Genomic DNA, 17478 nt, shown 5'->3' with positions numbered 1-17478 from the left:
GGTTAGAGAGAGAAAATAGTAAGAGACACAGAGGCAATAGAGACAGAGACAGACAGAGAGACACACACAGACAAAGACTAAGAGAGAGACAGAGAGAGAGACACAGAAAACGAAAAGACGAAATTAAATAAGTAGAATGCTGCACCACAGAAAAAGTGGACTCCGTTCTGAAGCAGAGACGTGAGCAGAGGCGATGGAAATGTATGTTGAACCTTGTGCAAGCCAGCCAGTGCGACCGGCTGGGGGTTTGGAGGAACGCTGAAGACACAGCAGCACATGGCTCATATTCTGTCCACGAGTCACATTATACCCAGAGCCCTCATGTGCTTTAGAGGAAAATGTGACAGATACAGAGACAAGGGAATGTGACGAAAAATGTAAAGAGAGAGGATGGGGAGGAGAGCAGTGGAGAGAGGGGGGAGGAGAGGGGAGGGGAGAAGAGGAGAGGGGAGAGAGAGGAGAGGAGAGGGGAGTGGGGAGGAGAGAGAGGAGAGGAGAGGGGAGGAGAGAGGAGAGGGGGAGAGGAGAGGAAAGAAGAGGAGAGGATCACAAATAGTTGTGATCAGAGGAGAGGAGAAGAGAGGGGGAGAGAGGGGAGTACCTTGGTGGAGAGGCGATGGAGGAAATGGCTGTCCTAGCAGACCCAACCGTGACTCAGCTCTGCCACCTTATTGCCTTTGAATAACATTACCTGGCTCTGTGTACCTTTCTGTCTGTGATATCATTTAAAGCCTTCACAATACGCTCTGCTGTCAGGGGTTTCTGTATCTGTAGTCGTTCACTACTTCCCTCACTCCGACCATCATTTACAATAGGATGAGCTGCAAAGGGGTTATCGTGTGTGTCTGTGTACATGATGAGGTAACATTGAGTCATTAAATAGGTTTATTCTACTTCGTTTAAGAATGCTTGATTCTGATTGGCTGGAAGGAGGGCATTAACCCGGTAGGTTGCCCGCTGACTGAGCACAGCGTCATCAAATAATAGATCAATACGCCGCTTGTATTTTTTTTATCACAGAAAAGTCAAACATGAGGTCCATTGTAAAAATAAACCTTGTTTAAAAAAGTTTCTAAAATGTGTCGGAAATCGATACATCGATGAGGGTCAGTCGATACATGTTTCGCAAGCGAGATACTATGTAGCAACTACGTTATTAAACTAGTGATCAGATGCAGCCTTGTGTGGTTGCTATAGAAACTAATAAGCTACAGCTGAGCTAACGGGGAGCATACCTATGTTCCCCGGGTCCTATGTTCCCCGGTCGGTTGCTTTTCGTAGGCGGAATCCGGGAAAAGTTCTGCCTCAAGCACTAGGATTGGACAGGCAAACTCACATGCTGACTCCTAACCCTAACCCTAAACCTAACCATAACCGTAACCCTCACCCTAACCATAACCGTAACCCTCACCCTAACCATAACCATAACCATAACCGTAACCCTAATATTCATGATTCTTCCGGATTCCACCTACGAAAAATTTGCTAACGAGGGAGATGAACTCAAACAGAGTATACATTTATTAAGCATGCAATACGAATAAGAAAAAGCAGAATTATTAAAGTATTTGAATTGTTTTATTATGTTGGCAAGCAAGAAGTAGAATAAACAGGATAATCACCTCAAGGCAGGGCAATAAACAGTTTGATATGCCCGGCTCGTGGAAGATTAGCCATCCACTAGCCGGGCATATCAAACTGTTTATTGCCCTGCCTTGAGGTGATTATCCCTTACGTGATCAGAGTTTGACAGCTGGAGACTGAGAATGAAGTTTCCAGAACATCCTCTGCATTGGTCTTATACGCCATCTGGTGGACGTCTCGACGAACGATAGACTGTTGCTTTTTTACCAAGTAGTCTGTTGTATGTTCCCTTATTGTCCAGCAGGGGGCGGTATCGTAGACTACTGTGTGTTCCCTTATTGTCCAGCAGGGGGCAGTGTAGTAGTCTATTGTGTGTTCCCTTATTGTCCAGCAGGGGGCAGTGTAGTAGTCTATTGTGTGTTCCCTTATTGTCCAGCAGGGGGCAGTGTAGTAGTCGCTGAGCGCCGTTTGGACGATGCTTCCTGTCAACGTAGGACGTGTGGGAAAGTTCAAATAACAATAACAATCGCAAGAATAAAGTGTTCTTCTGAAATAGTTTGTTAACGGAACAGTTTGATGGCTGATTTAGAAAGCCAGCGCAGTTTGTCTGGTCTCTGGGTCCTGGGGAATAACCAGCTGGTGGATGAATGGAAGGTAATCCACACACCAGTACACACCAGTAAACATGCTGGAAATGTTAATGAGCTGCTTTCCTCACCAGTACACATGTTGGTAATGTTCTCTCCTCACCAGTACACATGTTGGTAATGTTCTCTCCTCACCAGTACACATGTTGGTAATGTTCTCTCCTCACCAGTACACATGTTGGTAATGTTAGTGGATCTTCTCTCCTCACCAGTACACATGTTGGTAATGTTCTCTCCTCACCAGTACACATGTTGGTAATGTTCTCTCCTCACCAGTACACATGTTGGTAATGTTCTCTCCTCACCAGTACACATGTTGGTAATGTTAGTGGATCTTCTCTCCTCACCAGTACACATGTTGAGATGAAGAGGACTGATAGACGTTCTGCTCTGTGATGAGGGAACACATCACGAAACACAGATGAATGATTATTATTCAATATAAACTGCATTCATGTCTCTCACTGTCATCAAAGCTGATCAGACCTGACAGCACGGACACCATGGAGTCCTGGACCTTCATGGACCTATTCTACATTACTCCTTGTAGCCAACTTGTAGGCTATAACTGTACTATTTTTGTATTAAACATGTTATTGTTTCTTGTTTCGTTCAGCGACATGGAGTCCACCCGTTCAGTCGTGACCCTGACCCCAGCAGACTGACGCCGCACACTGCTGAGTTCCACAAACTGTTGATGAAAATCAAAGGTACTGATACTGAGTGGTTCTGATGAGGCTGACACTGACATTACTATGTTCTAGTCTAGGGTCTAGGGTCATGTTTCTCCAGGCCGGGTTCCTAAGTCCTCTCCCTTCGGTCTACAGGGGTCCCCTCAGTTCCTAAAGGTGAAAGAATACTATTCCATATCCGTAATCGGACTCTGTAACTACGGAGACCCCTCGAGCATTCGCAGTTCTCCGTCGGGATGTCGGATACACAATTAAATTTGCCGCCCGATCGATCTTATATGCGGACTACTAGCCATGTGAATAGTGTTGAAAATAAACTTCCAAAGCCTTTCAAAACTTATTTGGTGTTTTATTAGTCCTTAGTTTGCAAAGTAAAAGTGATTCTGGAAATGATTTTGTAAGAGGACCAATCACAGCCCTTGCAGTCTCTGACGCAACACACACACAGGACCTGAAGATACCTCTCCTCACACACATACACAGGACCTGAAGGTGACTCATGTTCACACTTTGGGGACACAAGACTTTCAAAGATGGCTGCCGTTAGTGTAAACGTGCTGTAGGTCAGAGTTGAGCGATGTTATGAGAGCGCACAGGAGAGCAAGATCTTTCAAATAAACAAAATAAGTCTGTCGATCTCTGTCCCCTCCCTGCTTTTCTCCTCCATTAAGAAGTTCTGCATTCACACAATTTGTGAGGTTTTTTTTCTCCGTTTGGTGATGCGTTTAAACATGTTTATAGTGAACATCGCATTGACAACAGCGGTCTGGTCTTGTGGTGGTTTCTGGGGGAAGAATGGCTGAACGACGGACAGCCTTCTGAGGCTCTGTGTGAGCTCCAGAGGGCCCTCTCCCTCCCGGCCCCACGAGACCTCCTGGCCCACGCACAAGACCTCTCAGGCCGCTGCCTCGCCGACACGGTGAGACACAAACCTGTCCCTCGTCAACACGACATCCTAAAGAGTAGCTGTGTGCACATCCCCAACTTCTGGCCAGGTGCAGGACGAATGAAGTAATATAGAGTGAAAGAAATCGAATGTCCGCAATACTGCTTAAGCTCCCATATATGTTTATTAATTTAAAAGTTAGGTGGTCTTCAGTTGGGTCTTCTTCAGGCAAAAGGTTTACACGAGTGCTGCTTCGTACACGCGTTACAAGACCGTGACATCACTGCAACGCTAAAGAGTAGTGGACAAGTTGGACCTTTGACCTCTGTAACGGTGCGGCTGCCCGTTACCACAGGCAGTGGATACAAACAGAACTGACACCGCGATTCAAAAGCACCCTTTTATTGGCACACACAAACATAACACTCCAACGCTTTCATGACGCCACCTGCAACACACAAACACAAAAAACATTATGAGGAAGCCGGTCAGGGGACACAGTACGAACTTCTCAAGAACAAAGACAAGGGGTTAAAACACTTACGTTGCGGTTGTGCGGGCATCCAGGTGCTGGTGGCTGCGGGAGGACCCGACGTAAAGTCCGGAAGAACATTTGTGCGTTGTGGGTGTGACGTCATACGGGCGAGATCAAGTGTGTGGGAGGAGAGGGGTGTTTTGGGGGACTTGGGGAATATTTAAGAGGTCAGAAAAGTGGCGTATAAGGATGGTCTTTAGACAAACATGTTTGGAGTAATGTGTGTAACTAGGTGTGGGGTTAGGTAAATCGAAATGGGTACTGGTAGGTTTAATTGAATTAAAGGTGGTATGGGTCAGGCCGGGTATGTTATATTCAGGTCCAAATCACGTCGGGGCGGTAGAAGGGTCTAAGGTGAGCTGGTGGCAACACCTGGCTCCTGGACCAGCCAAGGGCTAAAGTAGTGCCAAAGCGGAGGACTGTTATTTTCTTTGAGTTGTGATTATTGAAGTTCTTTTCAAGTTTAGTTAGTCATGGAGAATTTTTGGTTCTGAGTTTTTTGTTTATTCATTTGGTTTTTTTGCCTCCTGACGGACATCTTGTTACATTGAATAAACACATGTAACAGCCTTTCCCAACATCGGTCGCACTGCCTCCCACCACCGCCAGCCTGGTAACAGTGGTAAATGGTAAATGGACTGCATTTATATAGCGCATTTTTTGTAACCAGTGGCCACCCAAAGCGCTTTACAATATTGCCTGACATTCACCCATTCATACACACATTCACACACCGACGGCGGCGTCAGCCATGCAAGGTGACAGCCAGCTCATCGGGAGCAGTTAGGGTTAGGTGCCTTGCTCAGGGACACCTCGACACTCAGCTAGGAGGAGCTGGGGGTCGAACCAGCAACCTTGCGGTTACCAGCCAACCCGCTCTACCCCCTGAGCTAATGCCGCCCCAACAACCTTGTTGGTTGTAGTAGATTTGCGTTCTCCTCGGCATTCATGACAGTCAGAAGCGTCTGGGGTATGTAATGGCCATACTGGGTTATAAGCTAAGAGTCACTATTGCTAACATACCTTTGACCTGCTATATGTTGGACAGTCGCAGCTCAAGTGTCTAAAATCCCCTGCTCCTCCACGCCGTCACGCCCGCCCTCAGTTCTTTGGCATCAACACTTACTCCTCGCCTGGAGCCGTGAAACGGTCACGCTCTGGATATCTTACTTCTTCACCTCCTTGGTCTCCTTGGTCTCTGTGCTGGCTGGCTTCTCTGTCTTCTCCTCGGCCTTCACCACGACGGACTCCTTCTTGTCCTCAGTCTTCTCCACTGGCTTCTGCTCCTCCTTCTTGGGCTCTACCTTCTCAGGCTCGGCTTTAGGGACGCTCTTCTCCTCTGCTTTGGGGGCGGCGGCTGTGGCCTCCTCCTTAGCAGGGGTTGGTTCTGGTTTGGCCGCTGGGGCGGGCTGGACCTCCGCCTGCTTGGTTTCCACAGCAGCAGGAGCTGGTTTGGGGGTATTGGTCTCTGCCTTCTCTGGCTTGGGTTCAGGTTCCTTCTCCTTGGGTGCCTCCTTCTTCTCCTCTTTCACAGGTGTAGGCTCCTCCTTCACAGGTGTAGGCTCCTCCTTCTTCTCCTCTTTCACAGGTGTAGGCTCCTCCTTCACAGGTGTAGGCTCCTCCTTCTTCTCCTCTTTCACAGGTGTAGGCTCCACCTTCTTCTCCTCTTTCACAGGTGTAGGCTCCTCCTTCACAGGTGTAGGCTCCTCCTTCTTCTCCTCTTTCACAGGTGTAGGCTCCACCTTCACAGGTGTAGGCTCCTCCTTCTTCTCCTCTTTCACAGGTGTAGGCTCCACCTTCTTCTCTTTCACAGGTGTAGGCTCCACCTTCACAGGTGTAGGCTCCACCTTCTTCTCCTCTTTCACAGGTGTAGGCTCCACCTTCTTCTCCTCTTTCACAGGTGTAGGCTCCACCTTCTTCTCCTCTTTCACAGGTGTAGGCTCCACCTTCTTCTCCTCTTTCACAGGTGTAGGCTCCACCTTCTTCTCCTCTTTCACAGGTGTAGGCTCCTCCTTCTTCTCCTCTTTCACAGGTGTAGGCTCCACCTTCTTCTCCTCTTTCACAGGTGTAGGCTCCACCTTCTTCTCCTCTTTCACAGGTGTAGGCTCCACCTTCACAGGTGTAGGCTCCTCCTTCTTCTCCTCTTTCACAGGTGTAGGCTCCTCCTTCTTCTCCTCTTTCACAGGTGTAGGCTCCACCTTCTTCTCCTCTTTCACAGGTGTAGGCTCCTCCTTCTCTTTCACAGGTGTAGGCTCCTCCTTCACAGGTGTAGGCTCCACCTTCTCCTCTTTCACAGGTGTAGGCTCCTCCTTCACAGGTGTAGGCTCCACCTTATTCTCCTCTTTCACAGGTGTAGGCTCTTCCTTCATAGGTGTAGGCTCCACCTTCTTCTCCTCTTTCACAGGTGTAGCCTCCTCCTTCTCCTCTTTCACAGGTGTAGGCTCCTCCTTCTCCTGTTCCACAGGCTCAGGCTGCTCGTCTTTCTTCTCTTCTTTGGGGGTCTCTTTGGGATTGGGTTCTGGGGTCTTGGGGAGTGGGGACGAGGGGGGAGGGGACTTGGTATCCGGGGACTTGCTGCGTGGGGACTTGGACACCGGAGACCTGCTGGCGGGGGATTTAGACTCTGGGGACTTGGATTGTGGTGTGCTGGCGGCTGGGGTTTGAGGCTGAGGAGACTTGGCTGGAGTCTTGCTCTTGTCCTCATCCTCTTTAGCTTCTTCTTCTTCCTCCTCTTCCTTCTCGTCTTCCTTCTCCTCTGCAGTTTCATCCTCAGCATCTTCCTCCTTCTCGTCCTCAGCTTCTACCTCTGCTTCTTCTTCTTTGGTCTCCTCGCCGTCTTCCTCTTCCTTCTCCTCTTCTTCCTCTTCCTTCTCCTCTTCTTCCTCTTCCTTCTCCTCTTCCTCCTCTTCCTCGTCATCGGCGTCCTTGGTCACCTCCGTCACCTGTGTGTCGTCGGTCTGCTCCTCCATGATGACGGTGTCTGAGATCTCTCCCTTCAGCTTCAGGTGGCTGGAGAGCTGGCTGTCGATGTAGGAGTAGAGGCTTCCCCCGGTGACGAAGCGCTGCTCCTCTCCCTCCAGGAGCTTCCTGTTGGGACACACAGCAGGACCTCGGCGATCAGCACACCCATCAGGAGGGTTGGGCGTGGCAGCACATGCATTACGATACATCACGGTCATGGGCATGGCGACCAGATACCTTACCTGTAGGCGCCGATCTCAATGTCCAGAGCCATCTTGACGTTGAGCAGCTCCTGGTATTCCTTCAGCTGGTTGGACATCTCCCACTTGGTGCTCTTCAGCTCGCCGTCCAGCTGGTGGATGGTCTCCTGAGGGCGGAGACGCACAAAGACACACGATCAATCTCAGTCGGCTGCTGCTTGGAGACATTCAGCAGTACGAGTGCGATGCTGCTGGACAGGTCTGTGGGTGGAGCTTGGCCTCAATGAGACTCATTTACATTTACATTTAGGGCATTTAGCAGACGAATTTAGACGCATTCATCCAAAGCAACTTACAATAAGTAAATTTTTCAGAAGAAGGAGAAACGATATATCGCTGTCAGTACAGTAAGGCTGTACGGTAAGGAAGCACTGACAATCACTAGGTTAACCTATTCCCCATATGCAACAAAGATAGTTAGGATAAGATGCTACAAGATCCTAACTACTATTTCTAAGTGCCAGGACGTACAACATACAATAAGTGTGTAAGAGGGGTTGGGGGGTGGCTATGCAGAGTCTATAGGTGAACTCTGAACTCATGCATGTAAACATGTATGATCCATTCCACTGAAGGAGTGGGACTACGGTGGGATGAGTGGGACTACAGTGGGTGGAGAAGGCCGTGCCTGCAGGGAGCCGAGGTCTCCGTGGTGTCGGTCCTCGCTCTCCATGCGCTGGCGTTCCAGGGAGTCCTTGGTTCCCCTCAGGGTCTCCAGCTCGATGGTGCGGCTCTGCAGCTGCCGGCGGTACTCTGAGATCTCCTCCTGGGAGCCACGGATGGCGTCCTGGTTGGTCCTGGCGGCGTCCGACAGGCGGTCCATACGCACTGCAGAACCGCAGACCAGACGGAACGACACGTTAACAACACGGGGGCAGGGTTAAAACCACGTTAACAACTCGTTAAGGGTGAAGACCTCGCTCACGGAGGAATGACCAACACATGCAGAACATTAACGTCCGTCTTTCTCTTTGAGGATTTACCACACAAACGCTTGAAACCATTTTGAAAAGAAATATCTAAATCCTTAGAAGTTCGGCAAATCTAAGTCTCCAAATGTCCAGCGAAGGGTTCAGGAGAGCCTGGTGATGACGTCATGCACCACAATCCTGTCCCGAGCTGTCCGGCATCTTCCTCAACGGATATGTGAGCTGCTCTCCGTCCACTGAGGTTGCACTCTCAGGGCCTCGGTGACCTTGACAGCCTCAATCTGCTCGTCAGTCTGACTCAGCGCCCTGTCTCTGCCAACAGCCTCTGTGACAACAGCCTCGCCGCTGCAGTCCGTCATGCCTCTGAGGTCATCAGCAAGGTCCCGCCGTCACGGTGTGATTCACCTCCACCTGACACCGCGACCGCCCAAGGGCGAGGGAGCCCACTCAATCATTCAGCGAGGACGCTGTCTGTAGGGTCCACGGGGATTAGTCGGTACAAACGAGGGAAAAGGATGATATTTATCCTCAAGCTGTTTCAGAGAAGGTGTGGTTCCAGTGCTGACTCACTGAATATCTCACCCACTGTGTGCTTTCTGCATGTCCTGCTGAAACAGCCTGAACACACAGGAGGTCTTGGATGTGTGACGGTAAACTGGCCGGGTCATCACACCTCTAAAACGAGGATTCATCTGCAGTGCAGAACCTCACACCCACACTAAACCCCAACACCATGGAGAACCCCATCACCATGCAGAACCTCACACCCACACTAAACCCCTTCACCATAGATTAATTTTTTACTAACTCAATTGTTTAAAAGGTTTGCTTGTATGTGCGTCCATTATGGCACCCATCACTCCCCCCCCCTCACCGTCCCTGGAAGGAGGGACCCCCCACTCTGCGTTCCCTCTCAAGATTTCTTCCTTGATAATTAAGGGAGTTTTTTCTTTCCCTCTGGGGGGCAAGGAGGGAGGGGGGGTGTCATAAATATACAGCCTGTTCAGCCCTTTGAGGCTGGAACTGTGATTAACCATTGAATTGAAACTACAATACTAAACGATCAACGATTCACCTGCATTGACCACAGACCACCAACTGAGTATATTTTCTACCTGGCTGTTTCTCAAACCTGCAGTGCATCATTTCCAGACGCGTTAAAACGCATCCACCTCTGACAGTGAGCACATAAAGGGCTCCTGCGGGACCTACGGCTTTCTGCAGACTATTGCTTTTGAATAAGTTAAGACAAACTCTTTTTAACTAGTCAAACCGATTAGCAGTGCGTTACGCATGGATTGTAATCAAATAACGGTTTGTGGTGAATTATCCACTTCAGCAAGGCACGTTACTGTTGGGAACATAATTCAATTTATAACATTTACAATAAAGATGTTTTACTCTGAGTGTCCCTCTCACCTTTGAACCAGTCCTCGGTGTGCGCGGCGCTCTGGCTCGCCTGGCGGTCCAGCTGCGAGCGGATCTCCCGCAGTGCGCTCGTGACGTCCGCCTTCACGGAGTCGCGCACCTCAAAGTTCACCTGCGAGCCCTGGATCTGCGCGAGCAGCTCGGCCACCTCCTCTTCGTGGTTCTTCCTCACGAAGTCCACCTCCTCCTCCAGCGAGCGGAGCTTCTTCTCCAGCTCGGAGCGCGAGAGCCCGCAGTCGTCCATGTACTTGTTCATGGCACGGGCCGCGGCCTCCATCTCCTCACGGTTGCGCGCCTCTTCCTCGATCCTCTGTCGCAAGCTCTGGATGTCCTCCTCCAGGTGCTCCTGCTCCAGCAGCGCTCCCGCCTTCTCCCCGGACAGCCGCTGCAGGCGGTCCCGCAGATCCAGCAGCTCGCTCTCGTAGTGCTCCCCGACGGCCGCGCGCCCCGCCTGGCTCTGGCGCAGCGCCGCCGCCTCCGCCTCAAGGTTACGGTTGTGGAGCTCCAGGTGGCGCACCTTGTCGATGTAGCCGGCGAACCGGTCGTTCAGAGTCTGCAGGATCTCTTTCTCGTTCCTCCTTACCACGTCCCCGTCGTACGAGGCATCCTGGTGCTCCGAGGCCTGGCTGTAGGTGAGGGTCCGGTGCCTCTGGGACTGGTAGCCCCCGGAGGAGGGAGTCATGGAGACCGGTCGGACCTTGCGGAAGGCGGCCGGCCCGTAGTAGGCGTGGTGGTCCATGAAGCTCATGCTGGCTGAGCCGAGGATGTGTGATGCAGCAGGACTCTGCTGGGCTCTTATATAGCGGGGAGGGAGAAGTCGTTAGTCAGCACCTTGCAGCTCGCTATTTAAAGATACACGAACAGCCTCCCAGCGTGGGGTAACTTTATTAAAGATTGAATCACACTTCTATACATCTATAGGATGACTCTCAGAACAGAGGTGATAGGAACACGTTACAACTAATGTTTTTTTAATAAATCATCGTTTAACAATAAAAATAAATCACTTTATTTTTCCACTGGTAGGCCTATTGTAGGACGGATCAACATTTGTAGGAATTAGAATCTAAAGAGTTTATGTTTGACGGAGCCATGCAATGACTAAGCCTAGAAACCTCAAAGGCAGGCCTAATGCATTCATTATGAATGATGATGATCATCATGTTCACCGTGATTTTAATTATCAAAGAGAGAGACACATGAGTGTATCTCCTCCTATGTATGATCAACGATATCAGAGTTATTACATGAGAGCCTGATGATGATGAGTGTAATGACAGACACCTCTGTGACCCGGTCTGTCTGTGTGAGAGAGGGGCGTTGTGCTGATCACACTATCTGCTACTGCTGCTGCTGCTGCTGTGTGTGTGTGTGTGTGTGTGTGTGTGTGTGTGTGTGTGTTCATCTGGGTTCGCCGTGTGTGAGCGTATCTGCGGGTCTGTGTGTGTATGGTGCATAGTGAGTTAGAAGAGGACAAGATGAGCAGACAGTACGTGTCCTGTGCATTGGGCATGGAGGTAATCTGCATGGGACAGCACAGCACAACGCAACGCAACGCAACGCAACACAACATAACACACATAACAGAGGGGGCTACGGCTCCGTCTCTGCTGAGCCTGGGGGATAACTTGCTTTGACGACACAGATTTTAGCTAACCACACCTACAGTACCTATTGATCTCTCTCCCTCATTATGCCTCTCTCTCTCTCTCTCTCTCTAACGCTCTCTCTTCACCTCTCTCTCTCTCTCTCTCTCCTCCTCTCCCTTATTCTCCTACTCTCTGTGAAACAGACACACACGCACGCACGCATGCACGCACACACACACACACATACAGGTGGACGAGTTCCCTATCTTAAAGGAGCAGTTGGAAATGTTGAAATGGTAGATGTTTTTATTCTGGGTAAATAGTCTGTGATATGCATATACGATTATTTACATGTGTCACTTCCTATATGAACTGCATATACCATTTCAAATTCTCATTTGCATAAGAAAACATTAGCAAGTGAATATACTGTACGAGTTCATTTACAAATTGCACTGTTCATATAGGACCATATAGCATCTTATCCCCCCCTCCGGCCCACTTCATGTGTTATGTATGAGGACAACAGACCATAATAGATTGACTTGACACATGGAGGCTGTGTCATCAACTTTATTGACTTGCATGCTTTAATATTTCATGGTTTTAGGATCACTTTCTACGGCATCGTTATATTGACTAATAGAATTGACCCTCAGAAGTGTTTGTCTTGCCATGGTCGTGCTTGAGGTTAATCTCAACCAGTCCTCCTGAAGGACTGTGTGTGTGTGTGTGTGTGTGTGTGTGTGTGTGTGTGTGTGGTTGAGGGCTGGTTCCTCCCCACCTGGCCCGGGTCAGACTGGTTTAGACTCTGGAGCGGGTGAGGCTGCACACCTGTGGTGCATTGGACAATCACTCACACGGGTTAAAGCAGCCGTCACCACTTACACTCAAGTAGAGCTCTGACACAGAACGGGTTCCATTCTGCTGAGTGGAACCCTCTGACTGGAACATCTGGCCGCCAGTGCTCACAGAAAAGGGCTTAACATCATCGTCATCATCATCGTCGTCGTGGTCCTCATCCCTTCCTCTTCATCATCATCCTCCTCCTCCTTCTCCCCTTCCTCCTCCTCACCCTCCTCCACCCCTTCCTCATCCTCCTCCCCTCCTCCTCTTCCTCCTCCTCACCCTCCTCCACCCCCTCCTCATCCTCCTCCTCTTCCTCCTCCTCACCCTCCTCCACCCCCTCCTCTTCCTCCTCCACCCCCTCCTCCTCCTCCTCTCCCTGTATCTTGGTGTCTGAGGACCACAGTGAAGCCTCCTGGGTGGTGGGTGGCAGTGAGAGCGACCTCGATGACCTCCAGGCTGGACGGGAGCCTGACTCCTCCCCGGTCGTTGGTGCTGCTGGGGCGCGTTGGCTCGGAACCAGGAGGTTCTGGGTTCAAACCCTGCGGGGATCTCTCTGAGGAGCTTGCATGTTCACATGGGATTTGTGATACATGTTAACTCCCAGGTTAACATGGCTGCCTGTGCCCTTGGCCAAGGCACCGGCAGTAGACCTGGAGTCGGTCCCTGGGCGTTGCACCGTGTCTTCCCGCTCCTTTGAGAATTAAAAGCACACATTTCACAGGAGGGGGTCAATAAAAGATGTAGGTGTCTTTATTTTTAGTGTGGTGTCATGTTTCTAAAACGTGTATTTGAAGCAGAACCTGCAGCGATACCACAGACAGGAGGAGCGAGGAAACCCGCTGAGGTGCAGCGCACTGAGGGTGGGGTCACTTCCTGTGGATATGACACTGATAGGCTCAGAGGGAGGAAGGGAGGTGGACGACTTGACTCTCTCTCTCGAACAAACCTGACCTTGGAGAGAGAGAGAGGGAGAGGGAGAGAGAGAGAGAGAGAGAGGGTGAGAAAAGAGTAAGAGACAGGGAGAGAGCGAGCAAGAGAGAGAGAGAGAGAGACAGACACAGAGACACGCACAGACAAAGACTAAGAGAGAGACAGAGAGAGAGAGGGGGAGAGAGAGACACAGACAAAGACAGAGAATAACAGAGAGAGATGAAAAAAGACAAAATGAAATAAGTAGAATGCTGCACCACAGAACAAGTGGACTCTGTTCTGAAGCAGAGACGTGAGCAGAGGCGATGGAAATGTATGTTGAACCTTGTGCAAGCCAGCCAGTGCGACCGGCTGGGGGTTTGGAGGAACGCTGAAGACACAGCAGCACATGGCTCATATTCTGTCCACGAGTCACATTATACCCAGAGCCCTCATGTGCTTTAGAGGAAAATGTGACAGATACAGAGACAAGGGAATGCGACGAAAAATGTAAAGAGAGAGGATGGGGAGGAGAGCAGTAGAGAGAGGGGGGAGGAGAGGAGAGGAGAGGGGAGTGGGGAGGAGAGGAGAGGAGAGAGAGGAGAGGAGAGGGGAGAGGAGAGAAGAGGGGAGTGGAGAGGAGAGAAGAGAGGAGAGGGGAGGGGAGGAGAGGAGAGAGGGGAGAGGAGAGGAAAGAAGAGGAGAGGATCACAAATAGTTGTGATCAGAGGAGAGGAGAAGAGAGAGGGGAGTCACCTTGGTGGACTCAACCATGACTCAGCTCTGCCACCTTATTGCCTTTGAATAACATTACCTGGCTCTGTGTACCTTTCTGTCTGTGATATCATTTAAAGCCTTCACAATATGCTCTGCTTTCAGGGGTTTCTGTATCTGTAGTCGTTCACTACCTCCCTCACTCTGACCATCGTTTACAATAGGATGAGCTGCAAAGGGGTTATCGTGTGTGTCTGTGTACATGATGAGGTAACAATGAGTCATTAAATAGGTGTGATCAGAGTTTGATAGCTGGAGACTGAGAATGAAGTTTCCAGAACATCCTCTGCATTGGTCTTATACGCCATCTGGTGGACGTCTCGACGAACGACTGTTGCTTTTTACCAAGTAGTCTGTTGTATGTTCCTTTATTGTCCAGCAGGGGGCGGTATCGTATACTACTGTGTGTTCCCTTATTGTCCAGCAGAGGGCAGTGTAGTAGTCGCTGAGCCAGAGCCGTATATAGAGAGAGTTACGCCAACTCTGTTTAGAACGTTCAGGGCAATTCTATGGAAGCATATATGTAGTAAAATTCAAATAGCAATGCAATTTGCAATTTGCAATTCAATAAGTCATTACATTGTGCAATTGACAATTCATTATGCAATTTAATAATGTAATTTGTAAATACGTTATTCAAAGTGTATTTTAATATGCAAAGTGACAATGAAATCCTCGATAAAATTTGCAAAAGTTATAACAATAAAAATAGAACAACATTTTGAGCAATTTTTTGAGTTCCTTTATTCAAATTGAAAAGCTATAGCGTCCCCGTGATTGCAATGCACTTCGCCACGCTCCATGTGTTGCAAAATTCAAATGACATTTCAATCCGCAAAACACTTTGCAAATCGTTTTGCAAAACGTTTTGCAAAACGTTCAGCCAATCGCGTCTGGGCGGGAACTACGTCACTTCCTCGTCAGACCAGCTGATCATCCACGCACGTTGCAATTTATTTATTTATTTATCCCGCAGCAGCTGCCAGACCGTCTTTTCCGCCATTTTCAGTTATAATTACGTAAACTCAGTCAAACCATAGACCTATTAAGAGTCAAATCTGGCACAATGGTAGGCATAGAAAATAAATTGCAACGTGCGTGGATGATCAGCTGGTCTGACGAGCAAGTGACGTAGTTCCCGCCCAGACGCGATTGGCTGATACGTTTTGCAAAACGATTTGCAAAGTGTTTTGCGGATTGAAATGTCATTTGAATTTTGCAACACACGGAGCGTGGCGAAGTGCATTGCAATCACGGGGACGCTATAGCTTTTCAATTTGAATAAAGGAACTCAAAAAATTTGACAAAATGTTAATCTATTTTTATTGTTATAACCTTTGCAAATTTTATTGAGGATTTCATTGTCACTTTGCATATTAAAATACACTTTGAATAACGTATTTACAAATTACATTATTAAATTGCATAATGAATTGTCAATTGCATAATGTAATGACTTATTGAATTGCAAATTGCATTACCATTTGAATTGCAAATTGCAAATTGCATTGCCATTTGAATTTTACTACATATATGCTTCCATACAATTCTGTCATGGATTGGTTCAAAGGTAGTCACGTGTTTTGTGTACGCCATCTTACAGACCAAACATTAATCAATCGTCATTATCATGCTATCAAGGCAAGTGCGACAACTTACAAGAGAGGAATATATATCTGTAATATCATTACTTTTCGAAAGAAAATGCTGTGTTGTGCAGCCTATGGTTGCTCTGTGAGACCCGGACGTGGTAAACGTCTGCATCATTTCCCTCGGGACCCCCTACTAGGAGGAAATTGTGGGAGCAGAGGGTCAGAAGGATGAACTGGAAGCCGAATAATTTTTCCTGGCATGCTTCGAAAAAAGTACTGACCAAAGTGAATTTGATTTGAACTTAGCCTAGTAGTGTTAAGCTACACGATGCTCACTAGCACTTTGCGCCTTTTTTATGCTAGTGCTAGCACTGAACTCCAGGACAAACAACCTGCATCTGCCGTCTGTATTTTTCCACCAGGCTCTTTTATGCATAAGTATGCATAAGTATGCACTGGTTAGATGCCATTCTGTGAAAATCTATGCAATTTTTAGAATGACATTCTGCACTCCCACGTTTTACCCTGCATTCTTTCAAAAACACTGGCTGCATTGTCTTTGTTTATGTTCATGCATGTCAGAAAGATTGTGATTAACTTTGCATGGAAATCATGTGGATATATTGCAAACAAATGCCCTTTTGCAGCATTGCTTGGTCAGCTATTTCTCGAGTTACAGATAATACATGGTCAGTTCATTTTGCTGGAGAGATTTATGTTACTCTTGTCTAGAGTCTAGTGCAAACAGCATGGTGCCAAAGCTCTTATGTAATCCATGCAATAATTATGCATTGGTTAGATGCCATTCTGTGAAAATCCATTACCATCATTTACTTTCTCTTTGAAATTGCATTAAAATATGTCTGACTCTGTTTGTAGGACCACTTTGATGAGACACAGTTAGAGAGTCACAGAGCTGATGGTGTTAGGAAGCTCAAGCCGAATGCCATCCCAACACCGTTCGTCTTCACCCCACCGACACCGCCCAGCAGACCCACCAAACGAAAACAGACTGAAGATGAACCATCTCTTGGTGAACGCTTTCCACATGATCATTCCTATTCCGATACCGCTACACCTTGTCCTGCACCCCTAGAAGATCAATTAGGTAACAATAAATAAATGATGCTGAATAAAACTCATTGGACAATTTGAAATTATATTAATATTTTTATTACAAGTGACAATACATGACAACTATTGAACACTAGGAAAACAACATGATGATGATGATTACACCTTTAAATTCCTGTCAAGTAGTCCCAATGAAAAATTGGAATAACGGTGAATAATATAACACTTTCAGTAATTCACATTTCACAATTCACTCTGCATGCATGTTAACAAATTTAGCAAATGTTGATCATGTTGCTTCTTCTTTCATCTCAATATATTCTAGATAGTCAAGTTGACGATGATGAGGATGATGATCTGACAGACAACCCTTGTACTGGTGGCAGTGTGAGCGAGGAGACAGCCAGTGGGGACCTAGCCAGTGGAGAGACAGCCAGCGGGGAGACAGCGGCCAGGGACAGTGGCAGTAGTCAGATTAGTGGTGGCTCGTTCGCGAACAAATCAGTTCGAACAAACGATTCTTTAAAATGAACGAACCGAACTGATTCGCTTTCGTTCGTCCGTTCTCCGAGACTCGACTCCCAGCTCCACCCACTAGTCGCTGACTCGCGAGTCGCCGTTCGTTCACTGACTGTGTTTAGCGGTGAAGACTCGAGGACTGAGAAGTCACGAGAGTCAGCCGGGCAACAACATCCCGATTACAAACATGAAGCACTCCTCAGCTAAAAGGAACTTAGTTAATGTTGTGTTGATTGATGACCGTTTGCAC

At 48.3% G+C, this 17478-nt stretch overlaps 1 protein-coding gene across 1 annotated transcript in view; it reads left to right on the top strand.

Annotated features, from left to right (window-relative positions):
• Positions 1–2086: 2086 nt before the first annotated feature.
• LOC311343958 (uncharacterized protein) overlaps positions 2087–17478 on the top strand; it is a gene marked incomplete at its 3' end in the record, with an annotated part of 37642 nt that continues 22250 nt past the window's right edge. Inside the window, exon 1 of the mRNA XM_084468913.1 lies at positions 2087–2238. Coding sequence (XP_084325039.1) covers positions 2161–2238 — 78 coding nt within the window. The 5' untranslated portion in view covers positions 2087–2160. The remainder of the gene's footprint in view (positions 2239–17478) is intronic.

Source organism: Micromesistius poutassou (genome assembly GCF_964030765.1).
Source record: "Micromesistius poutassou genome assembly, chromosome: 5".
In the NCBI taxonomy this organism is placed as follows: domain Eukaryota; kingdom Metazoa; phylum Chordata; class Actinopteri; order Gadiformes; family Gadidae; genus Micromesistius; species Micromesistius poutassou.
This window is presented reverse-complemented; position numbering and strand designations above follow the sequence as displayed.